This window comes from Schistocerca cancellata, chromosome 9 (genome assembly GCF_023864275.1).
Source record: "Schistocerca cancellata isolate TAMUIC-IGC-003103 chromosome 9, iqSchCanc2.1, whole genome shotgun sequence".
In the NCBI taxonomy this organism is placed as follows: Eukaryota; Metazoa; Arthropoda; class Insecta; order Orthoptera; family Acrididae; genus Schistocerca; species Schistocerca cancellata.
In genome coordinates this window covers 296,813,635-296,840,710 of record NC_064634.1, presented here as the reverse complement: position 1 = coordinate 296,840,710, position 27,076 = coordinate 296,813,635, and the positions used below count along the sequence as shown (strand labels likewise).

Here is a 27,076-nt window from a genome sequence, read left to right as displayed (position 1 = left end):
GTAGGGATGCATCAGTTGTGGACGTAACCTGCGTTCGACTCGCATACAACTGCGTGTTCTGTATGTGACTTAGATCACTCTCTACGTGCGACTGTTAACAGCAAACTTCTCGTCATCAAAAGACTTCCATCCTGTTTCGACACATTCCTCTGGACAAACGAAGATTTATGCGACGTACTCGATTCCCCTGCCGCATCTTGGGCATAAAATTGAGTCTCCAGATTCATAACTACGGTGATTCTAAGCGACAGGTGTTTGTGAGGTATTACAGTCCCCATGCATACATCTGCTTGACAGATGTCCTGCTTACGGAGTTAGTGGCGGAATGGCGTGTAATTTCACATGTCAAACACCGCTGCTATGAGTTTGTCTCTTTCTTTGTAAGAGGCATTCTCCGTTACAAACGATCATTTTATACAGGACGGATGCTAGCATAGTATAATTTCTGAACCCTCATCGGATGTGAATAAGGGAGCTATACATCTCTGGAAAGCTATATTGTACGTGTGTCACAAGGAATCGATGTTTTAAAGGAAGTAGTTTTTCATATTTCAGTTTATCACCTTGGTTTATCGTAGAGAAACCTGCAAGGAGAACGTATGACATGCGTTGGAAATATATTTCTTACATTGGGATAGTAACAGCGTTGCACTCAATATGACTAATAGGTCGGGAACCGCAGCGATCTAACATGATAGCGTGTTTTAACTGCAGAAAATTGTAGCCTTAGGAGTGCATGTGTTTATGTTCTCTCTTACCAGTGACTTCTTGGTAATGACACCACACACTAGAACAATACTTTAGAATTGATAGCGCAGTTGATTTACGTAAAACGCCACAAACTTAATCCGTCTGGAGCTCCATCATGCATAAAACCACCCGTTTCTTGTTCTTAATCGCCTGTTACATCATCACAACAGATTCATGTCTATTGTATACCATTAATGGGTTCTAACCTCTTCGACATTCGCGCATCTGGAGAAATCTTGTACTCTTGGATGGGTGTGGGCAGCAGTTACAGCCTCGGTTAGCACTGTTGCTACACGGAACTTGGAATGTGGCGGTTTACTTCTAGTCGTCTGCAGGGAGCGTTGGTCAAAGACTATGCGAGGAGATCTTTCGGTCTCTAACTTTATCCTAAAAGTGCGAGAATGTCTTGTGACTACCATCCTCAGACACCTCGCTTAACCAGCAGGACAGGACAGGTAGTTTAAACTGTGTAAAGGGGCCAAAATAAGTGGCTGTCAGTTACAGTCGAACATACAACTTTATTAGTTGATCAAACATTACAAGAGCCCAAAAGTTTTTTTTTAAACACACAGCTTTAATCTTTGAGACTTAGTTACTGGGTGAAAGCAACTTTAATTCAAAAAACAGCTCAAGGCCAATAACTTAAAAAATCATAATCAGAAATTCAAAAGGCAAGTCTTATCTTACAACAGTTCCTTATTTAGGCTGAAGGCCCAAAGAATCTGAGATTTTCAGAGCAAAGAAACAGTTCTTTGAACCAGGCTGAAGGCCTAAAGAATCTTACGGCAAAACAACCTTAATTAAAAAAAAACGGCTAGAAGCCATACAAGTACAAACAACAAGAACAAATAAAAAAAGGCAGTACACCCAAGGGCGCTCAGATGTTCGAGGGTCGGCCTAGAACTCAAACACTAACACTAGCTTAGGTGAGACAAGCACTCAGGCCAACCATTCACCGTGCGACGACAACCCAACTGACCGACAGTCAACGCACCCACCGACAACCCACCAACCAGGGCACAACAGGGAGTTCAACAGAACAACGTAGAAGATATTGCCATCCACAACCAATCATACATGGAGCTGTCAAACTACACACCGTGCAGGACGAGAACAACACGATGAGGAAACTACACTGCCTGAAATTTACGTCAAGGGCCAGGGCAGGTAACCGGAATGTTAACGGCCACAAGGCAGAAGATTCCGCTAGTGCACTTCAATTCAAATAACCAAATCCAGTGAAACTCCACCGGTGGATGGCTAGAATTTTCCAACTTGAAAACCACGTTGTTGGTCGCGGGAATATCCGAACAACCGACAACGAACTCCAAACGACACAATGGAACAGTCTTGACTTGCTGGTGGATTAAATCAAAACTCAAGTTTCGTGTCCAGGGTCGGCGAGCCACGGACCTCATAGTAATGGGAACAGCCCCACACACTCCAACACTGCGTAGAGGCCACCAGTGGCCCTGGCCAAACTACATCCCGCGAAGAATTGCTCGCTGCTCCACGCCAACCGACCGACTGCAGGCCTGGCAATGGTGAAAGGACCAAATATACGTCGGCCGATGAGACGACCAACCAAACGACCAACCAACAGTCGCCCCGCTCCAATCTCCCTCCGTCGGATAGTTCATGTGTGTCACCAGCAGTCGGTGAGCACTGGCTGTCGTCACCTCACTGGCGCTCCATCCCCGACTTCAGTGCTGCCACATTCCGACTGCACTGCTGATCCGTCTCGAAATGCTGACAGACACACGACGACCCGGAGATACTGTTGGTCGCTCCAGTGATGGTACGACAGTTCACTTATTGATACGCACTGCTGCTGCTGCTCACAGGAAAGTAAGGCAGGAAGTTAGTGATGCCAGTAAATGGAATAAGAAACGAGGCGGCACTACCCTAATAGAAGATGACAAACAATAAATGGGTAAATGCGAGCCATGGACGGCCCACATCCACATAGAGAAAGATCATAAGTTACGCACTCTGATCGATGTGCTAGAGACATGTAGGTCGCTGTCTGGTATGCTTCGGAGTATATGATCGAGAATTAACACTGAATGAACGTACTGCGCAGTCATCTACTTACATTCGCGATGGTACCGCAAATTAGTGGAAGGGCTGTTTATGGACGATACAAAAATTGGTCAGCATGTTGCTGGGTCATTGGTCGGTGTTGAAATTACGACAAAATTGCTAAAACTGATCGCACTATCAACTATGATGCTTATTGTTACAGTACATCGACGGTGTCTTTTCCACCCCAACAGTCCACTTGTATGCTGTTGATTACTGCATATTGATTGACTGACATAATTTGTTTGAGATGGAGAAAGAGTCTTCGTGGAGGAGGCAATACCTTCGGGGGACGCCTAACACATAAATAGTGATAGCGTGCATGGCAGCAATATGAGAATCAATCAAACGGAACACAGCGCCATGAGCTATCCCGTCACTGTGAATGATGAATTTAAATGTAGAGGTCGTCAATCACGGACAGAAGTTTGGAAACGCTCCACAATGCCTCAAAACTCTTCCAGTTTCCTTATGTTATGACTGTCTTTTATTTCAATCACCCAGTGTGTGGGTGTATCGTGGGATCAGCAGCACCAACATGATTTACACCGTGTGACGACTAGTTTTCTGAGGAGGCAATGGACCAAACGTGCTAATGTCAGTTTGAAATCTGACACAGGCGTCGAAGTCACGGCGGAAAAAAAAAAACAAAATGTGTAGGAATGTACAAAGCATGTTACAGCACAAAAAGCGATGTATCAAACAACGAAACAGGGACCTTCTCCTGCGACTGATAACCTGTGGGAGAAGCTTCTCGTACAGTAAGGGCGATGAAACTTTTACACCGATCTCTGAAAGCGACGTAGATCACTGGTCACCCGCTCCAATATATAAATACCTGGATATTTAATAAGATCGTGGCATATACTCGCTGCTGGCACGTAGACAGTATTGTGTAGAAGAGAGAGATGCGGTAAAAATCTATTGGATGAAGTTAGCGGAGCTTTTATAGCTCGTAATTTTTCTCTGTTGCATGGTACAGAATAACGATGTTAGAATGTTTGGTTGATAGACGTGAGTGGACCCTGAGGGATGCGGATCTGCTTCGGACTGCAGTACCTGTATGATGCGTCTTCTTAATTTTCGTGATAAACACCACCAGAACTCTTCGTACTGTCTTTTATACTACGTCGTGTTGTAGGAGCAGGCTTCGTTTGGCGCTCACCTTACACATTGTACACGGGTGGCGGAGCAATGACAACATGTTCCCATTTCCACTGAGAGGTCAAAACACAGCCCTACCGCACTAATTCAGCTCACTATGTTTCTACACGGGTTGTAGAATGTGGTAGATATTACTCTCTCCGACTTCTGGGTAAAATATATCTCGTTATTAACTGCGATGTGTATTAAAGCATATCGCCCCTTTCAATGGTATCTTCCCCATCCCGACCGTTCACTGGGTATGCTGTAGATTGCCACACAATGATTGACTGACATGTCTCCGTTGAGATGGAGAGAGCTTTGGTGGAATGCTGGTTGTCTGCTACTTGTCACAGTGGAACATGGGATTAAATGGAGGTCACCACCTTAGTACAGTAGTTTGGAAGCGTTCCTCATTGCTACAGATTAATCCTATTTCTATATACTGCAATTCCCTACACATGTTTTTATTTTTATTTTTTTATTTTTTTCTCCAGTAACATAACTTGGAAAAGGCCGGGAGATAGGGGAAGATTTCAATTAGATTGCATCATGGTCAGACAGAGATTCCGAAATCAGATACTGGATTGTAAGGCGTACCCAGGAGCAGATATAGACTCAGATCACAATATAGTAGTGATGAAGAGTAGGCTGAACTTCAAGACATTAGTTAGGAAGAATCAATACGCAAAGAAGTGGGATACGGAAGTACTAAGGAATGACGAGATACGTTTGAAGTTCTCTAACGCTATAGATACAGCAATAAGGAATAGCGCAGTAGGCAGTACAGTTGAAGAGGAATGGACATCTCTAAAAAAGGCCATCACATAAGTTGGGAAGGAAAACATAGGTACAAAGAAGGTAGCTGCGAAGAAACCATGGGTAACAGAAGAAATACTTCAGTTGATTGATGAAAGGAGGAAGTACAAACATGTTCCGGGAAAATCAGGAATACAAATGGCTCTATGCACTATGGGACTCAACTGCTGTGGTCGTAAGTCCCCTAGAACTTAGAACTACTTAAACCTAACTAACCTAAGGACATCACACACATCCATGTCCGAGACAGGATTCGAACCTGCGACCGTAGCGGTCGTGCGGTTCCAGACTGTAGCGCCTTTAACCGCTCGGCCACTACGGCCGGCTCAGGAATACAGAAAAACAAGTCGCTGAGGAATGAAATAAATAGGAAGTGCAGGGAAGCTAAGACAAAATGGCTGCAGGAAAAATGTGAAGACATCGAAAAAGATATGATTGTTGGAAGGACAGACTCAGCATACAGGAAAGTCAAAACAACCGTTGGTGACATTAAAAGCAACGGTGGTAACATTAAGAGTGCAACGCGAATTCCACTGTTAAATGCAGAGGAGAGAGCAGATAGGTGGAAAGAATACATTGAAAGCCTCTATGAGGGTGAAGATTTGTCTGATGTGATAGAAGAAGAAACAGAAGTCGATTTAGAAGAGATAGGGGATCCAGTATTAGAATCAGAATTTAAAAGAGCTTTGGAGGACTTACGGTCAAATAAGGCAGAAGGGATAGATAACATTCCATCAGAATTTCTAAAATCATTGGGGGAAGTGGCAACAAAACGACTATTCACGTTGGTGTGTAGAATATATGAGTCTGGCGATATACCATCTGACTTTCGGAAAAGCATCATCCACACAATTGCGAAGACGGCAAGAGCTGACAAGTGCGAGAATTATCGCACAATCAGCTTAACAGCTCATGCATCGAAGCTGCTTACAAGAATAATATACAGAAGAATGGAAAAGAAAATTGAGAATGCGCCAGGTGACGATCAGTTTGGCTTTAGGAAAAGTAAAGGGACGAGAGAGGCAATTCTGACGTTACGGCTAAAAATGGAAGCAAGGCTAAAGAAAAATCAAGACACTTTCATAGGATTTGTCGACATGGAAAAAGCGTTCGACAATATAAAATGTACAACAACCAAGAGGGAATAATAAGAGTGGACGATCAAGAACGAAGTGCTCGTATTAAGAAGGGTGTAAGACAAGGCTGTAGCCTTTCGCCCCTACTCTTCAATCTGTACATCAAGGAAGCAATGATGGAAATAAAAGAAAGGTTCAGGAGTGGAATTAAAATACAAGGTGAAAGGATATCAATGATACGATTCGCTGATGACATTGCTATCCTGAGTCAAAGTGAAGAAGAATTAAATGATCTGCTGAACGGAATGGTCTAACGAGTACACAGTATGGTTTGAGAGTAAATCGGAGAAAGACGAAGATAATGAGAAGTAGTAGAAATGAGAATAGCGAGAAACTTAACATCAGGATTGATGGTCACGAAGTCAATGAAGTTAAGGAATTCTGCTACCTAGGCAGTAAAATAACCAATGACGGACGGAGCAAGGAGGGCATCAAAAGCAGACTCGCTATGGCAAAAAAGGCATTTCTGGCCAAGAGAAGTCTACTAATATCAAATACCGGGCTTAATTTGAGGAAGAAATTTCTGAGGATGTACGTCTGGAGTACAGCATTGTATGGTAGTGAAACATGGACTGTGGGAAAACCGGAACAGAAGAGAATCGAAGCATTTGAGATGTGGTGCTATAGACGAATGTTGAAAATTAGGTGGACTGATAAGGTAAGGAATGAGGAGGTTCTACGCAGAATCAGAGAGGAAAGGAATATGTGGAAAACACTGATAAGGAGAAGAGACATGATGATAGGACATCTGCTAAGACATGAGGAAATGACTTCCATGGTACTAGAGGGAGCTGTAGAGGGCAAAAACTGTAGAGGAAGACAGAGATTGGAATACGTCAAGCAAATAATTGAGGACGTAGGTTGCAAGTGCTACTCTGAGATGAAGAGGTTAGCACAGGAAAGGAATTCGTGGCGGGCCGCATCAAACCAGTCAGTAGACTGATGAAAAAAAAAAAAAAAAAAAAAAAAACTGGACTCCTGGACTCGCATTCGGGAGGACGACGGTTTAATCCCGCGTCCGGCCATCCTGATTTAGGTTTTCCGTGATTTCCCTAGATCACTTCAGGCAAATGCCGGGATGGTTCCTTTGAAAGGGCACGGCCGATTTCCTTCCCCATCCTTCCCTAATTCGAGCTTGTGCTCCGTCTCTAATGACCTGGTTGTCGACGGGACGTTAAACACTAACTTCCTCCTCCTCTTGTATTTTTTTTCTTTTCCTGAAATTGAAAAGTATCGTAAAAGGATAGTATTTTAGGGATTCTGGAGGGCATTCAAAAGAATGTGGTCCGCATGTTGAAGACTCTTTTTATTTGTGCTACCTCATGCGTGTTGTGAACAGCACCTTCCGGCGATGGAAGCACCGGGGTTCGAATCCTGGAAAGGGTACCACCAGTTTTAATTTCCCGCCAATTTCTGGGTGGGGGGCACGTGAGTATGGCGAGAGGGGGTGGTCGGGCGGGGGGGGGGGTGACTAATGGATCAATTTAGTTAATTTGCATATCAATTTGATATCAAAATTGCACCGAGGCCGCCACTACCCTACTACTGTTTCAATCACGTACAGGTTTTTCATTTTAACTGAAGATATTGAAATATATCGAAAACTATACATCGGATAGAGAAAAGTTATAATTCCAGTTTGTTTGTCTCAGAGGGGAACATCCAATGATGCCATCCGCGACCTCCACCCCACCCTGCGGGAACCCCAATTTTTTTAAATTGCAGATTACAGTTCTATGGCAAAGTCTACATATTTTTGTCTCAAGCATTTTTTTCATTTCACCACACATGACGCTGTAATCGGAGGAGTATAAATCGGTACACTATCATAATTTACGACATGCTACTCATGGTCCTCGAATATCCAACAGCACATAGAACCCCACCTCTATCCTGCGACAGCAGAACAGACTAGTATTTCATCACTTCTAATTGATAACACCAATTAATATTTCATGTTCAATGAAAGTGAATCACAGAGAAAACGTACAGTAACATCAAGCACACGCCGGCCCAGCGACCAGCCCGCACTACTGAGACTCGTGTTTCAGCTTACGCCTGCACCGTGTTCCACCTTACGCCTCCACTAGGTGCTAATATACAAACAGGTCGTCGCTCCACAGAACGGGTGTGTAACAAGAAGAAAGTACACTTTCTAAAATTGAAACAGCAGTCAGTTTCAAAACTAACAACACTCTTAAAAGATAAGAGGCTAAAACACATACACACTGCCCCTACAAACATGCCTTTCAACCAACAATATGGTTAACAAAGTCCTTTAGTGCTCGGCGAAAATAAATGCGCAGTTACATTTACTAATGGCCAAAGATTTACCTTTCTACATCTACATCTACATTTATACTCCGCAAGCCACCCAACGGCGGAGGGCACTTTACGTGCCACTGTCATTACCTCCCTTTTCTTTTCCAGTCGCGTATGGTTCGCGGGAAGAACGACTGTCGGAAAGCCTCCGTGCGCGCTCGAATCTCTCTAATTTTACATTCGTGATCTCCTCGGGAGGTATAGGCAGGGAGAAGCAATATATTCGATACCTCGTCCAGAAACGCACCCTCTCGAAACCTGGGCAGCAAGCTACACCGCGATGCAGAGCGCCTCTCTTGCAGAGTCTGCCAGTTGAGTTTGCTAAACATCTCCGTAACGCTATCACGCTTACCAAATAACCCTGTGACGAAACGCGCCGTTCTTCTTTGGATCTTCTCTATCTCCGCCGTCAACCCGATCTGGTACGGATCCCACACTGATGAGCAATACTCAAGTATAGGTCGAACGAGTGTTTTGTAAGCCACCTCCTTTGATGATGGACTACATTTTCTAAGGACTCTCACAATGAATCTCAATCTGGTACCCGCCTTACCAACAATTAATTTTATATGATCGTTCCACTTCAAATCGTTCCGCACGCATACTCCCAGATGTTTTACAGAAGTAACTGCTACCAGTGTTTGTTCCGCTATCATATAATCATACAATAAAGAATCCTTCTTTCTATGTATTCGCAATACATTACATTTGTCTATGTTAAGGGTCAGTTGCCACTCCCTGCACCAAGTGCCTATCCGCTGCAGATCTTCCTGCATTTCGCTACAATTTTCTAATGCCGCAACTTCTCTGTATACTACAGCATCATCCGCGAAAAGCCGCATGGAACTTCCGACACTATCAACTAGGTCATTTATATATATTGTGAAAAGCAATGGTCCCATAACACTCCCCTGTGGCACGCCAGAGGTTACTTTAACGTCTGTAGACGTCCTGTTTGCTAAAAACTCTTCAATCCAGCCACACAGCTGGTCTGATATTCCGTAGGCTCTTACTTTGTTTATCAGGCGACAGTGCGGAACTGTATCGAACGCCTTCCGGAAGTCACGAAAAATAGCATCTACCTGGGAGCCTGTATCTAATATTTTCTGGGTCTCATGAACAAATAAAGCGAGTTGGGTCTCACGCGATCGCTGTTTCCGGAATCCATGTTGATTCCTACAGAGTAGATTCTGGGGTTCCAAAAACGACATGATACTCGAGCAAAAAACATGTTCTAAAATTCTACAACAGATCGACGTCAGAGATATAGGTCTATAGTTTTGCGCATCTGCTTGACGACCCTTCTTGAAGACTGGGACTACCTGTGCTCTTTTCCAATCATTTGGACCCTTCCGTTCCTCTAGAGACTTGCGGTACACGGCTGTTAGAAGGGGGGCAAGTTCTTTCGCGTACTCTGTGTAGAATCGAATTGGTATCCCGTCAGGTCCAGTGGACTTTCCTGTATTGAGTGATTCCAGATGCTTTTCTATTCCTTGGACACTTATTTCGATGTCAGCCATTTTTTCGTTTGTGCGAGGATTTAGAGAAGGAGCTGCAGTGCGGTCTTCCTTTGTGAAACAGCTTTGGAAAAAGGTGTTTAGTATTTCAGCTTTACGCGTGTCATCCTCTGTTTCAATGCCATCATCATCCCGGAGTGTCTGGATATGCTGTTTCGAGCCACTTACTGATTGAACGTAAGACCAGAACTTCCTAGGATTTTCTGTCAAGTCGGTACATACAATTTTACTTTCCTTTTGACTGAACGCTTCACGCATAGCCCTCCTTACGCTAACTTTGACATCGTTTAGCTTCTGTTTGTCTGAGAGGTTTTGGCTGCGTATACGCTTGGAGTGAAGCTCTCTTTGCTTTCGCAGTAGTTTCCTAACTTTGTTGTTGAACCACGGTGGGTTTTTCCCGTCCCTCACAGTTTTACTCGGCACGTACATGTCTAAAACGCATTTTACAATTGCCTTAAACTTTTACCATAAACACTCAACATTTTCAGTGTCGGAACAGAAATTTTCGTTTTGATCTGTTAGGTAGTCTGAAATCTGCCTTCTATTACTCTTGCTAAACAGATAAACCTTCCTCCTCTTTTTTTATATTCCTATTAACTTCCATATTCAGGGATGCTGCAACGGCCTTATGATCACTGACTCCCTGTTCTGCACTTACAGAGTCGAAATGTTCGGGTCTGTTTGTTATCAGTAGGTCCAAGATGTTATCTCCACGAGTCGGTTCTCTGTTTAATTGCTCGAGGTAATTTTTGGATAGTGCACTCAGTATAATGTCACTCGATGGTCTGTCCCTACCACCCGTCCTAAACATCTGAGTGTCCCAGTCTATATCTGGTCAATTGAAATCTCCACGTAAGACTATAATATGCTGAGAAAATTTATGTGAAATGTATTCAAAATTTTCTCTCAGTTGTTCTGCCACTAATGCTGCTGAGTCGGGAGGTCGGTGAAAGGAGTCAATCATTAACCTAGCTCGGTTGTTGAGCGTAACCTCCACCCATAATAATTCACAGGAACTATCCACTTCTACTTCACTACAGGATAAACTACTACTAACAGCGACAAACACGCCACCACCGGTTGCATGCAATCTTTCCTTTCTAAGCACCGTCTGTGCCTTTGTAAAAATTTCGGCTGATTTTATCTCTGGCTTCAGCCAGCTTTCTGTACTTATAACGATTTCAGCTTTGGTGCTTTCTATCAGCGCTTGAAGTTCCGGTACTTTACCAATGCAGCTTCGACAGTTTACAATTACAATACCGATTGCTGCTTGGCCCCCGCATGTCCTGACTTTGCCCCACACCCTTTGAGGCTGCTGCCCTTTCTGTACTTGCCCGAGGCCATCTCACCTAAAAAAACCGCCCAGTCCACGCCACACAACCCCTGCTACCCGTGTAGCCGTTTGCTGCGTGTAGTGGACTCCTGACCTATCCAGCGGAACCCGAAACCTCACCACCCTATGGCGCAAGTCGAGGAATCTGCAGCCCATACGATCGCAGAACCGTCTCAGCCTCTGATTCAGACCCTCCACTCGGCTCTGTACCAAAGGTCCGCAGTCAGTCCTGTCGACGATGCTGCAGATGGTGAGCTCTGCTTTCATCTCGCTAGCGAGACTGGCAGTCTTCACCAAATCAGATAGCCGCCGGAAGCCAGAGAGGATTTCCTCCGATACATACCGACATACATCTTTGGTGCCGACATGAGCGACCACCTGCAGATGGGTGCACCCTGTACCTTTCATGCCATCCAGCAGGAGCCTTTCCACATCCGGAATGACTCCCCCCGGTATGCACATGGAGTGCACATTGGTTTTCTTCCCCTCTCTTGCTGCCATAACCCTAAGGGGCCCCATTACGCGCCTGATGTTGGAGCTCCCAACTACCAGTACGCCCACCCTCTGCGACCATCTGGATCTTGCAGACTGAGGGGCAACCTCTGGAACAGGACAAGCAGCCATGTCTGGCCGAAGATCAGTATCAGCCGGAGACAGAGCCTGAAACCGGTTCGTCAGACAAACTGGAGAGGCCTTCCGTTCAGCCCTCCTTAATGTCTTTCGCCCCCTGCCACACCTCGAGACGATCTCCCACTCTACCACAGGTGAGGGATCAGCCTCAATGTGGGCAGTATCCCGGGCAGCCACAGTCGTAGTCCGATCTGGGGATGTGTGGGACGAGCTGGCCGTCCCCGACAAACCCCCATCCGGACCCCCACAGTGATGCCCACTGGCAACAGCCTCAAGCTGAGTGACCAAAGCCAACACTGCCTGAAGCTGGGAGCGAAGGGATGCCAACTCAGCCTGCATCCGAACACAGCAGTTGCAGTGCCTATCCATGCTAAAAACTGTTGTGCAAAGAACGTCTGAATTAATCTACAGAGAGCACAAACAAATCGACACAAAATTTAAACGGTTATTAAAATACAAGATTGCCTGGTAAATGCAGTAATGCTGCTACTTGGGCACTGCTGACACACTGCTCGGCGGCAGAAGGAGACTACGCGATTTTACACTATCCAGGTACTAAAACGCGATGCTACAACTCTCAAATACTATAATACGGCCGGAATTTATGAATTAAACAATGCAAGTACCAAAAACACGCAAAGAAATTAAGAATTAAAGTATGTAACAAATGAGTGAGCTAGGAGTATGCGACTTTCTGCTGGCAGCTGCTTATCCAACGGCGGCAGGGAGCACCTTTGCCTTGAATAAGAACATAGCACAGAGGAGACAAAAGTCATGGGATAGCGCACATGGAGATACCAGCAGTATCGCATACACAACATATAAAAAGGTTTACTTGTTATTTGTACTCAAGTAACTCATTCAAAAAAGATTCTGGCGTGATTATGATCACACGACTGGAATTAACAGACTTTGAATGCGGAATGGTAGTTGGAGCTAGACGCATGGGACATTCGATCTTGGAAATTCTTGCGGAAATCATTATTCCGAGATCCACAGAATCAACAGTGTGCTGAGAATACCAAATTTCGGGCATTACCTCTCACTACAGACAACGCAGTGGCCGACGGCCTTCACTTAACCGCCAAGTGCAGAGGCGTTTGCGAAGAGTTGTTAGTGCTAACAGACAAGCAACACTGTGGGAAACAACCATAGAAATCAGTGTGCGACGTACGACGAACGTACCCGTTAGGACAGTGTGGCGGAATTTGGCATTAATGTGCTACGGCAGCAGATGACCTACGAGAGTGCCTTTTCTAATAGGACGACATCGCCTCTAGCGCCTCTCCTGGGCTTGTGACTGTATTGGTTGGACCGTAGGCGAATGGAAAGCCGTGACCTGGTCGGATGAGTACCGATTTCAGTTAATCCCACAAAGCCGTGGATCCAGATTGTCAACAGGCCACTGTGCAAGCTGATGGTGGCTCCATAGCGGTGCGGGCTGTGTTCACACGGAATGGACTGGGTTCAACTTATGTTCAGCTACTTGGAGACCACTTGCAGCCATTCATGGACTTCACGTTCCCAAACAACTATGGAATTTTTGTAGGCGACAGTGCGCCATGTCACCTGACCACAGTTGTTCGCGATCGGTTTGAAAGACATTATGGACATTTCGAGGAATTGATTTGGCCACCCAAATCGCCCAACATGATTCCCATCGAACATTTATGGGGCATATTCGAGAAGTCAGTTCGTGCACAAAATCCTGCGCTGGCAACACTTTCGCGCTTATGGACGTCTGTAGAGGGAGCATGACTCAATATTTCTGCAGGGGACACCCAACGACTTGTTGCGTCCATGCCACGTCGAGTTGCTACATTACGCAGAGCAAAAGTAGGCCCAACACGATATCTGGAGGTATACCATTACTTTTGTGGCCTCAGTGTATATTGTGCTTTATCACACACATACGCCATCTGAACTCTGTCTTGCTGCCAATGCTTACCCTGGAACACCAGCACCTGTAGACTGTCATTCTATGGTTTACACTGCAGTCGGATTTTATTGGACTTAGAGAGAACTGGTCAACCACTGAGCTAAAAATCCTTCTAGTGCTCTGGGTTTTTAAAAAGTTCCTTTACTACCTTTCAAGGTATCATATTAAAATTATAAGGATAATCAAGCTAAGAGCTTTCCATTGAGTTGCAAACTTTTTCATGCTCAATTAGCCTGATGGTCAGCGACTGTGCAAGAGTATGACCTTGAAATTATTCAAGCTAAATGCGAGAACAGTTTTGTGGGAAGCACACTGCCTTGCTTACCTAAAGTTTACAAAATGTACTAGATTGCACTGAGCAATTTTCAGAACGTCTAGTATTACAAGAGTACAACAATAGCGTGCACGAAAAGAAATGCTGCCCAGTTAATCTGGTAGCAGTGATCTTCCTGCCTCTACAAAACATGCATTGATTACCCCAAAAAACAAACCCACGAAACAAAAGATAACGTGTAATTAAATTGATTACAGGCAAAAAACTTGCCTTACAACTATCATTAACCTTCTTTAAGTAAACACTTGTGAAAGTCGGAATCCAGGTGAGAAAGCGCTGCTCCCTGAGCGAGTGTGCTCCCTGCCGCCGTTGGATAAGCAGCTGCAGCAGCAAGTCGTATTCTCCTAGCTCACTCATTTGTTACATAGTTTAATTCTTAATTTCTTTGCGTGTTTTTGGTACTTGCATTGTTTAATTCATAAATTTCGGGCATATTATAGTATTTGAGAGTTGTAGCATCGCGTTTTAGTACCTGAATAGTGTAAATTCGCGTAGTCGTCTGTCTTCTGTTTTTGTTTTGAACGGCCAGTGTCGGTGGGTCACAGTCAGTGTGCTCCCTGCCGCCGTTGGATAAGCAGCTGCAGCAGCAAGTCGTATACTCCTAGCTCACTCATTTGTTACATACTTTAATTCTTAATTTCTTTGCGTGTTTTTGGTACTTGCATTGTTTAATTCATAAATTTCGGGCATATTATAGTATTTGAGAGTTGTAGCATCGCGTTTTAGTACCTGAATAGTGTAAATTCGCGTAGTCGTCTGTCTTCTGTTTTTGTTTTGAACGGCCAGTGTCGGTTGGTCACAGTCAGTGTGCTCCCTGCCGCCGTTGGATAAGCAGCTGCAGCAGCAAGTCGTATACTCCTAGCTCACTCATTTGTTACATACTTTAATTCTTAATTTCTTTGCGTGTTTTTGGTACTTGCATTGTTTAATTCATAAATTTCGGGCGTATTATAGTATCTGAGAGTTGTAGCATCGCGTTTTAGTACCTGAATAGTGTAAAATCGCGTAGTCTCCTTCCGCCGCCGAGCAGTGCGTCAGCAGTGCACAAGTGGCAGCATTACTGCATTTACTAGGCAATCTCGTATTTTAATAACCGTTTAAATTTTGTGTCGATTTGTTTGCGCTCTCTGTAGATTAGTTCAGACGATCATTGCACAACAGTTTTTAGCATGGATAGGGACTGCAACTGCTGTGTTCGGATGCAGGCTGAGTTGGCATCCCTTCGCTCCCAGCTTCAGGCAGTGTTGGCTTCGGTCACACAGCTTGAGGCTGTTGCCAATGGGCATCACTGTGAGGGTCCGGATGGGGGTTTGTCGGGGACGGCCAGCTCGTCCCACGCATCCCCCGATCGGGCTACAACTGTGGTTGCCCGGGATACTGCCCGCATTGAGGCTGATCCCTCACCTGAGGTAGAGTGGGAGGTCGTCTCAAGGTGTGGCAGGGGGCGAAAGACATTCCGGAGGGCTGAACGGAAGGCCTCTCCAGTTTGTCTGACGAACCGGTTTCAGGCTCTGTCTCCGGCTGATACTGATCTTCGGCCTGACATGGCTGCTTGTTCTGTTCCAGAGGTTGCCCCTCAGTCTGCAAGATCCGGGCGGTCGCAGAGGGTGGGCTTACTGGTAGTTGGGAGCTCCAAAGTCAGGCGCGTAATGGGGCCCCTTAGGGATATGGCAGCAAGGGAGGGGAAGAAGACCAAAGTGCACTCCGTGTGCATACCGGGGGAAGTCATTCCAGATGTGGAAAGGGTCCTTCCGGATGCCATGAAGGGTACAGGGTGCACCCATCTGCAGGTGGTCGCTCATGTCGGCACCAATGATGTGTGTCGCTATGGATCGGAGGAAATCCTCTCTGGCTTCCGGCGGCTATCTGATTTGGTGATGACTGCCAGTCTCGCTAGCGGGATGAAAGCAGAGCTCACCATCTGCAGCATCGTCGACAGGACTGACTGCGGACCTTTGGTACAGAGCCGAGTGGAGGGTCTGAATCAGAGGCTGAGACGGTTCTGCGACCGTGTGGGCTGCAGATTCCTCGACTTGCGCCATAGGGTGGTGGGGTTTCGGGTTCCGCTGGATAGGTCAGGAGTCCACTACACGCAATAAGCGGCTACACGGGTAGCAGATGTTGTGTGGCGTGGGCTGGGCGGTTTTTTAGGTTAGATGGCCTCGGGCAAGTACAGAAAGGGCAACAGCCTCAACGGGTGCGGGGCAAAGTCAGAACATGCGGGGACCAAGCAGCAATCGGTATTGTAATTGTAAACTGTCGAAGCTGCGTTGGTAAAGTACCGGAACTTCAAGCGCTGATAGAAAGCACTGAAGCTGAAATCGTTATAGGTACAGAAAGCTGGCTGAAGCCAGAGATAAATTCTGCCGAAATTTTTACAAAGGTACAGACGGTGTTTAGAAACGATAGATTGCATGCAACCGGTGGTGGAGTGTTCGTCGCTGTTAGTAGTAGTTTATCCTGTAGTGAAGTAGAAGTGGATAGTTCCTGTGAATTATTATGGGTGGAGGTTACACTCAACAACCGAGCTAGGTTAATAATTGGCTCCTTTTACCGACCCCCCCGACTTAGCAGCATTAGTGGCAGAACAACTGAGAGAAAATTTGGAATACATTTCACATAAATTTTCTCAGCATGTTATAGTCTTAGGTGGAGATTTCAATTGACCAGTTATAGATTGGGACACTCAGATGTTTAGGACGGGTGGTAGGGACAGAGCATCGAGTGACATTATACTGAGTGCACTATCCGAAAATTACCTCGAGCAATTAAACAGAGAACCGACTCGTGGAGATAACATCTTGGACCTACTGGTAACAAACAGACCCGAACTTTTCGACTCTGTAAGTGCAGAACAAGGAATCAGTGATCATAAGGCCGTTGCAGCATCCCTGAATATGGAAATTAATAGGAATATAAAAAAAGGGCGGAAGGTTTATCTGTTTAGCAAGAGTAATAGAAGGCAGATTTCAGGCTACCTAACAGATCAAAACGAAAATTTCTGTTCTGACACTGACAATGTTGAATGTTTATGGAAAAAGTTCAAGGCAATCGTAAAATGCGTTTTAGACAGGTACGTGCCGAGTAAAACTGTGAGGGACGGGAAAAACCCACCGTGGTACAACAACAAAGTTAGGAAACTACTGCGAAAGCAAAGAGAGCTTCACTGCAAGTTTAAACGCAGCCAAAACCTCTCAGACAAACAGAAGCTAAACGATGTCAAAGTTAGCGTAAGGAGGACTATGCGTGAAGCGTTCAGTGAATTCGAAAGTAAAATTCTATGTATCGACTTGACAGAAAATCCTAGGAAGTTCTGGTCTTACGTTAAATCAGTAAGTGGCTCGAAACAGCAAATCCAGACAGTCCGGGATGATGATGGCATTGAAACAGAGGATGACAAGCGTAAAGCTGAAATACTAAACACCTTTTTCCAAAGCTGTTTCACAGAGGAAGACCGCACTGCAGTTCCTTCTCTAAATCCTCGCACAAACGAAAAAATGGCTGACATCGAAATAAGTGTCCAAGGAATAGAAAAGCAACTGGAATCACTCAACAGAGGAAAGTCCACTGGACCTGACGGGATACCAATTCGATTCTACACAGAGTACGCGAAAGAACTTGCCCCCCCTTCTAACAGCCGTGTACCGCAAATCTCTAGAGGAACGGAAGGTTCCAAATGATTGGAAAAGAGCAGAGGTAGTACCAGTCTTCAAGAAGGGCCGTGGAGCAGATGCGCAAAACTATAGACCTATATCTCTGACGTCGATCTGTTGTAGAATTTTAGAACATGTTTTTTGCTCGAATATCATGTCGTTTTTGGAAACTCAGAATCTACTATGTAGGACTCAACATGGATTCCGGAAACAGCGATCGCGTGAGACCCAACTCGCTTTATTTGTTCATGAGACCCAGAAAATATTAGGTACAGGCTCCCAGGTAGATGCTGTTTTCCTTGACTTCTGGAAGGCGTTCGATACAGTTCCACCCTCTCGCCTGATAAACAAAGTAAGAGCCTACGGAATATCAGACCAGCTGTGTGACTGGATTGAAGAGTTTTTAGCAAACAGAACACAGCATGTTGTTATCAACGGAGAGACGTCTACAGACTTTAAAGTAACCTCTGGTGTGCCACAGGGGAGTGTTATGGGACCATTGCTTTTCACAATATATATAAATGACCTAGTAGATAGTGTCGGAAGTTCCATGCGGCTTTTCGCGGATGATGCTGTAGTATACAGAGAAGTTGCAGCATTAGAAAATTGTAGCGAAATGCAGGAAGATCTGCAGCGGATAGGCACTTGGTGCAGGGAGTGGCAACTGACCCTTAACATAGACAAATGTAATGTATTGCGAATACATAGAAAGAAGGATCCTTTATTGTATGATTATATGATAGCGGAACAAACACTGGTAGCAGTTACTTCTGTAAAATATCTGGGAGTATGCGTGCGGAACGATTTGAAGTGGAATGATCATATAAAATTAATTGTTGGTAAGGCGGGTACCAGGTTGAGATTCATTGGGAGAGTCCTTAGAAAATGTAGTCCATCAACAAAGGAGGTGGCTTACAAAACACTCGTTCGACCTATACTTGAGTATTGCTCATCAGTGTGGGATCCGTACCAGATCGGGTTGACGGAGGAGATAGAGAAGATTCAAAGAAGAGCGGCGCGTTTCGTCACAGGGTTATTTGGTAACCGTGATAGCGTTACGGAGATGTTTAACAAACTCAAGTGGCAGACTCTGCAAGAGAGGCGCTCTGCATCGCGGTGTAGCTTGCTCGCCAGGTTTCGAGAGGGTGCGTTTCTGGATGAGGTATCGAATATATTGCTTCCCCCTACTTATACCTCCCGAGGAGATCACGAATGTAAAATTAGAGAGATTAGAGCGCGCACAGAGGCCTTCAGACAGTCGTTCTTCCCGCGAACCATACGCGACTGGAACAGGAAAGGGAGGTAATGACAGTGGCACGTAAAGTGCCCTCCGCCACACACCGTAGGGTGGCTTGCGGAGTATAAATGTAGATGTAGATCTTTAAATACTTAAGGAACAATTCCAGTGAGTGGACGTCATGAAAGAACTGCCTTTAGGAGTCTAAACCACTAATAAGCCACAATAATTTGTAACCTCGGCTCAGCATACTTTAACTATGGGCGAGGACAATGGCGGCAACGTCATTTAGCGTAACGGCTCACAATCACAGGTCACTGATAATCAGTTAGCAGACTGTCAAGAAATTCGGAGCATAATGTAACCAGAATGCTCACGATTTCTACGGTTGGGTTCTTTTGAAGGAGGAGAGCTCACAGACAGGTCATCGGTCTCATCGGATTAGGAAACGACGGGGAAGGAAGTCGGTCGTCCCCTTTGGGAGGAACCATCCCGGCATTTACCTGGAGCACTTTAGGGAAATCACGGAAGACCTAAATCACAATGGATGGTCGCGGGAGTGAACTGTCGTACTCCCGAGGGAGAGTTCAGTGTGTTAATCACTGCGCCATCTCGCTCGGTAAAACACAAGACCATAAGTGTTAGCGCACCCGGAGTTGAACAACAAGAAACAGGCACTCATGTACACTGGTGAGCCGAAACATTATGAACACCGCCCACCAAGGTTGAAAGCGTCCTGGTGATATTGCGGGTACGTGGCGCGATAGAGGAAGAATGTAAGCGGGAGAGGGACGAAGGGGCGGTCATTACAGCGAAGATACGGGCCGCAAACGCAGAAACCCTCTGATAGAAGTGGTTTTCAACAAAGGCCACATTGTTGTGGCGCTGCGACTGGAAAAGAGACTCTCTGAATCGACGAAGCTGGTCGGCTGTTTGCTTACTATTGTCGTGAGCACATATGGAAAGTGGTTCGAGGGTGGTGAAATAATGGATAGGCCGTATGATATTGAACGACCATGTCTCATCGCAAAACGTAGGGGTCAGAGGATCTCCCACAGTGAAATCCAGGACAGGCAGCGATCTGTGGCAGATCTGACGACAGAGTACAATGCTGGTGCAGGTGCAAGTGTTTCGGGCCACACCCTTCAAAAGCCTTTGTTGAACGTGGAGCTCCAGATCACATGACCCCTATGTTTTCCTGTGTTGATCAAATGACATCCTCATTTATGACTGCATTGGACACAGCATCACTGAGTTTTCAGTAGAAACCCGTCGGGTGTCGAATGAATCACATTTCTTGTTAATCCAGGTCGACGCTTGGGTCCCTACACGCCGTCATGTAGGCGAATGGCTGCACGAGCCATGCACCGCGCCACAGATGCAGGCCACCGAAAGCAGAATTATGCTGTGGGTTACATTGAGTTGGGGTTCCATGGGGTCTGCGGTGGTAATCGAAGGCATCATTGTTGTAACAGCGACCGGAACGGTCTCAGGGTGGCCATGAACGAAAGCGCGGCGGGACTGAATGGGAGCGGCCCGCGAACAAGACAGACGAACGGTAAGGATGGACACGCACGACAGACGACCGGACAAGACACCACGAACAACAACACGCAAGAAGCAACAGGGTCACAAGCGAAAATCTCACGAAATCAACAATGTCCACTAGTACACGGAAATAAGCAAAGTAAATACGATGTTTGTAAGCGAGATATCGAATATGAGACTGCCTCGCAGAATTTTTTTTTTTCCCCGTTATTGAATTTCAATTCCCCCCGAAGGGGGCGGGCTGGCAGCAGCTTAGTACGCTGCTCTACAGCCTACAGACTTTTTTAAAAACGTAAGAAGAAAAGAAACAAGAAAAACAGGCGATAAAGCGGTGACTTAAAGTGTAAAATGGCGGAAAATTGCGGAAAGTTAAATCAGAAAGCAAAGGGGTTGGCAATGTTAATAAAATACACAGGAATCAGACAAGTAACATAGTAGACACACAATTAAAAAACATGGCGACAGTCTGGTTTCTGTTCGTAAGAGATAAAAAATCACACCTAGCGACAGCATGATGGCCGTTCGCAACACTTCCCAAAAGACACACAACACGGAACACTCACTGTAAAACACTGCACGAAAATGTCGGCACAAAGATGACACTCCCTAGCCAAGGGCAGATAGGGGGTGGGGGTGGGGGACGACTCGCTGAATGAGAGGCAGGCGCTTAAATACATGATAGGGTACGTCGCTATTCGCTGCTGGGACCACGTGCTCCACAGTGGAGCCCTCACTTTATACGTGGGCCACCTCGCGGCGAGATGGGTGCAGAGCCCTCTAGTGGTAATAGAGGTCCATGCCGTCTGGCGCGGATTCGAAACCCGCGGCGCTCGGTACCAGAATCATGACAACAGTGAACTATGTAACATCATTGTCGACCACCTGCAACGGTTCGTGTTTGATGTCTCCACCTAGGGACGTGACATTTTCCAGCAGGACAACTGTCCTTGTTGAAAAGTGAGAATCATGCTATATTGGTTTGAGGGGCATTGTAGTGAACTCATATTGATGGCCAGCATACATTGGAACATACATCGGGGGCCAGCTGTGTGCCCAGAAACCACCATCCCGGAATTTGCGAGAATTGCTTGGTCTGGGCATAGACATGTAGTGCTACTACTACTACTACTACTACTACTACTGGAATCCTGTCAAGGACTTTTAGAATACATGACAAGGAGAATCTCTGTTGTACTGCGTTAGAATAGTGGAGCAATAAGCAATTAAACAGGTGGTCATAATGTTTTGACTCATCAGTGTACACACACTTGTTCGGTTGTGCCCAGACACAACACCGTCACCGACAATCTTCGTGTGTTCCTCCAGCATGTCTTCCCCATACAATGACCAGCAAACTGCCCTTTCCTGCCCACAGACCTCATGTGGCGTCCATCCACTGGCGTCCACATCTGCAGCACTCTCCCCATCCAGTGCATGCGCTGGCACGTTCATTTTCTCACTCACGTGCAAGGTGCGTTCTGTCATGGGACCCAGAACTCATCACTGCTTAAAGAGAGACTCTGAGTGCTAGTGTCGATACAAAGGTATCAAAAACGTTCAAAGAAAATGACGACAGCCAGGCGTACTGGTCTTACCAGCATTTACAAGGTTTTCCTGAAAATGAGGAGAAACTTCAAAGACTAGGGAATAGCTGAATGATTGCTTCCTGAAGTTTGGGATCTCCAAACGAGACGTGTTAGAAAATCGTTGATGGTTGGACGCCTTTGTTGGGTTCTCTGAACTGAATACAGTTCGCTTGCCTGACAGGTGGTCGACATAGGTCTCTCGAAGGCTGCCCTGGTGGTCATTGGCCTGTGGGCCCCATCGCGGCCCAGCAGGCTCTACTGGGTCTACACGCGGTGGTCGCTGCTCCAGCTGGTGGTCACCATCGTGGGGCAGGTGGCCGGCCTGCAAGGACACTGGGACAACCTGCCTGTCGTCTCCACCTCACTGTGCTTCGTGCTCACCATCACCTGCACCTTCATCAAGGTATCACTCTAACGTGTTCTGCAACAAGTCAGACTGCCGACCGAGTTTATTTTCTACCTGAGGCAATGCGCCATATATACCGTGTGTTTCCGCAAGAGCGTGCAAAAACTGTAACAGGATTGAATAACTTGAGGTAGGGAACCTGGGGCTGGTGAAGACAGCTTAAGCAGATATGGAAGGAAACTTGTCTACCGCTTTGTCTATCATTACCGTTTTCCAGCTTATTTACAACTAACATATGTACAAGTTTACATCTAGTGTGCTGTTTATTTAAATGTACATTCTTTATTTCTTGCAAGGGAACATGGAGGACGAGCGTGATTTCTACACTACTGGCCATTAAAAATGCTACACCAAGAAGATGACGTGCTAAAGACGCGAAATTTAACCGACAGGAAGAAGATGCTGTGATATGCAAATGATTAGCTTTTCAGAGCATTCACACAAGGTTGGCGCCGGTGGCGACACCTACAACGTGCTGACATAAGGAAAGTTTCCAACCGATTTCTCATACACAAACAGCAGTTGACCGGCGTTGCCTGGTGAAGCGTTGTTAGAAGCCTCGTGTAAGGAGGATAAATGCGTACCATCACGTTTTCGACTTTGATAAAGGTCGGATTGTAGCCTATCGCGAATGCAGTTTATCGTATCGCGACATTGCTGTTCGCGTTGGTCGAGATTAATGACTGTTAGCAGAATATGGAATCGGTGGCTCAGGAGGGTAATACGGAACGCCGTGCTGGATCCCAACGGCCTCGTATCACTAGCAGTCGAGATGACAGGGATCTTATCCGCATTGCTGTAACGGATCGTGCAGCCACGTCTCGATCCCTGAGTCAACAGATGGGGACATTTGCAAGACAACAACCATCTGCACGAACAGTTCGACGACGTTTGCAGCAGCATGGACTATCAGGTCGGAGACCGTGGCTGCGGTTACCCTTGACGCTGCATCACAGACAGGAGCACCTCCGATGGTGTATTCAACGACGAACCTGGGTGCACGAATGGCAAAACGTCTTTTTTTCGGATGAATCCAGGTCATGATGGTCGCATCCGTGTTTGGCGACATCGCGGTGTACGCATATTGGAAGCGCGTATTCGTCATCGCCATACTGGCGTATCACCCGGTGTGATGGTATGGGGTGCCATTGGTTACACTTCTCGGTCACCTGTTGTTTGCATTGACGGCACTTTGAACAGTGGGCGTTACATTTCAGATGTGTTACGACCCGTGGCTCTACCCTTCATTCGATCCCTGCGAAACCCTACATTTCAGCAGGATAATGCACGACCGCATGTTGCAGGTCCTGTACTGGCCTTTCTGGATACAGAAAATGTTCGACTGGTGCCCTGCCCAGCGCATTCTCCAGATCTCTCACCAATTGGAAACGTATGGTCAATGGTGGGCGAGCAACTGGCTCGTCACAATACGCCAGTCACTACTCTTGATGAACTGTGGTATCGTGTTGAAGCTGCATGGGCAGCTGTACCTGTACACGCCATCGAAGCTCTGTTTCACTCAATGCCCAGGCGTATCAAGGCCGTTATTACGTCTAGAGGTGGCTGTTCTGGGTACTGATTTCTCAGGATCTATGCACCCAAATTGCGTGAGATGTAATCACATGTCAGTTCTAGTATAATATATTTATCCAATGAATACCCGTTTATCATCTGCATTTCTTCTTGGTGTAGCAATTTTAATGGCCAGTAGTGTAGAAAGTCATGATACAGGTTTTGTTTATTTTATTTGTTCGTGTAAAGAGTAGAAACCTGAGTTGACGGCTGTTAGCGATAACAAGGAGCACCTCTTCAGTGTGGGTGTCCACAACCATCTCAGAGCTGTATTTCCTGGTCGCTCTATTGGAAGGGGAGGTCTCATTCCATGGCCTGCGAGGTCACCTGGCATAAATACCGCTGATTATTTGCTATGGGTATGTCTAAACTCACTTTCTTACCAGACCCCAGTCGACACAGAGATGGAATTAGTTGCCAGAAATGCAGCTGCCTGTGATGTGATTCGAAACATACCAGGTATACACTCCTGGAAATGGAAAAAAGAACACATTGACACCGGTGTGTCAGACCCACCATACTTGCTCCGGACACTGCGAGAGGGCTGTACAAGCAATGATCACACGCACGGCACAGCGGACACACCAGGAACCGCGGTGTTGGCCGTCGAATGGGGCTAGCTGCGCAGCATTTGTGCACCGCCGCCGTCAGTGTCAGCCAGTTTGCCGTGGCATACGGAGCTCCATCGCAGTCTTTAACACTGGTAGCATGCCGCGACAGTGTGGATGTGAACCGTATGTGCAGTTGACGGACTTTGAGCGAGGGCGTATAGTGGGCATGCGGGAGGCCGGGTGGACGTACCGCCGAATTGCTCAACACGTGGGGCGTGAGGTCTCCACAGTACATCGATGTTGTCGCCAGTGGTCGGCGGAAGGTCCACGTGCCCGTCGACCTGGGACCGGACCGCAGCGACGCACGGATGCACGCCAAGACCGTAGGATCCTACGCAGTGCCGTAGGGGACCGCACCGCCACTTCCCAGCAAATTAGGGACACTGCTGCTCCTGGGGTATCGGCGAGGACCATTCGCAACCGTCTCCATGAAGCTGGGCTACGGTCCCGCACACCGTTAGGCCGTCTTCCACTCACGCCCCAACATCGTGCAGCCCGCCTCCAGTGGTGTCGCGACAGGCGTGAATGGAGGGACGAATGGAGACATGTCGTCTTCAGCGATGAGAGTCGCTTCTGCCTTGGTGCCAATGATGGTCGTATGCGTGTTTGGCGCCGTGCAGGTGAGCGCCACAATCAGGACTGCATACGACCGAGGCACACAGGGCCAACACCCGGCATCATGGTGTGGGGAGCGATTTCCTACACTGTCCGTACACCACTGGTGATCGTCGAGGGGACACTGAATAGTGCACGGTACATCCAAACCGTCATCGAACCCATCGTTCTACCATTCCTAGACTGGCAAGGGAACTTGCTGTTCCAACAGGACAATGCACGTCCGCATGTATCCCGTGCCACCCAACGTGCTCTAGAAGGTGTAAGTCAACTACCCTGGCCAGCAAGATCTCCGGATCTGTCCCCCATTGAGCATGTTTGGGACTGGATGAAGCGTCGTCTCACGCGGTCTGCACGTCCAGCACGAACGCTGGTCCAACTGAGGCGCCAGGTGGAAATGGCATGGCAAGCCGTTCCACAGGACTACATCCAGCATCTCTACGATCGTCTCCATGGGAGAATAGCAGCCTGCATTGCTGCGAAAGGTGGATATACACTGTACTAGTGCCGACATTGTGCATGCTCTGTTGCCTGTGTCTATGTGCCTGTGGTTCTGTCAGTGTGATCATGTGATGTATCTGACCCCAGGAATGTGTCAATAAAGTTTCCCCTTCCTGGGACAATGAATTCACGGTGTTCTTATTTCAATTTCCAGGAGTGTATTTTTGCATTAAGGTTGATGGCCGTCAGTTTCAGCACATTTTATAAGATTCAGTTCATATTGTATTGTGTCAATGATGGTATTTACAGTTAACTGTAACTAATATAAATTAAAATGTGCCCCGTAATGTGATGTTATTCCTATTATCTCTATTATGGCTTCTCCGACCCAGGTTACCTGCTTCTAATTGTTCAGTGGAGCTTCCTCTACGTCCTGTTATATTTTTGTACGCTCTTAAGGAACCCTCTTTTTATATAAAGAGGATACGCCATTAGCAAAAACCTCTTACTTGTTTACTCAAAATCTTAAAACTCCAGAAGTTCTTCACCAATCTCTTCGAAATTTTGAAATAATTGCACTCGAGTACACACAGGTTCTTATATAGCTATTTTTGATATATGTACTATAGAAATAAGTATTTAATATGTAAAGGTGAAAGGTTTTTGACCAATTTACTTTAGATTTTTACACGTTACTGTAAGAAACGTTTGGACATGTGTAGGTTAGATCTTAAAAATATAACAGTGAAACCTTGAAAACAGACAGGAAAGTTGTGTTTATGGCTTATCGCATGGCTTATCGAATTATGATTAGAACAATATTACAGAATATGAATCTGCAATAACAATAAACAAGGCTCAAGATGAGAGAGAGGGGTCATGAGGAGATGCACACAAGTGTGGGAGGAAATAGGCATAGAAAGCGGAAAGGGGGAGATGGCAGAGAGGAGAGGAGATGAAGAAAGAGAGGGAGGGGAGGATGTATATAGAAACGGGAGAACAGGTGATGGACAGAGAGAGAGAGGAGAGAGATAGGGCAGAAGGAGACAGAGAGAGAGGGGGGAGGGGATGCTTTGAGAAGGGGGAGGAGAAGATGGACGGAGAGAGGGGGGTGAGGAGATAATGGACAGAGAAAGAAAGAGAGGGAAGGAGGAGGAGAGCGACAAAGAGAAGAACAGGAGGAGGAGATGGGCAGAGGCAGGAGGAGAGGGAGATTATGCTCCATATTCAATTACCGTACATATGAGAAACGTGTGCTTTCTTTTTTCTTTCTTTTCCATTTTATCAGACTCAGCCACAGCAACGCTTGGCTGGGATCAGCTAGTCATCAGTTAGTGGCTTCAAATGGATATGGCAAATTTGAAGAAACTTATGGATTCTTTTGCTCACCGAACTGAAGCAA

General features: G+C 46.3%; 1 protein-coding gene across 1 annotated transcript in view; it reads left to right on the top strand.

The window, feature by feature from the left end:
* Positions 1-27,076, top strand: part of LOC126101366 (odorant receptor Or2-like) — a 160,811-nt gene that overhangs the window by 46,169 nt on the left and 87,566 nt on the right. The window contains exon 2 of the mRNA XM_049912034.1: positions 22,211-22,432. Within this exon, the coding sequence (XP_049767991.1) occupies positions 22,211-22,432 (222 nt within the window). The remainder of the gene's footprint in view (positions 1-22,210; positions 22,433-27,076) is intronic.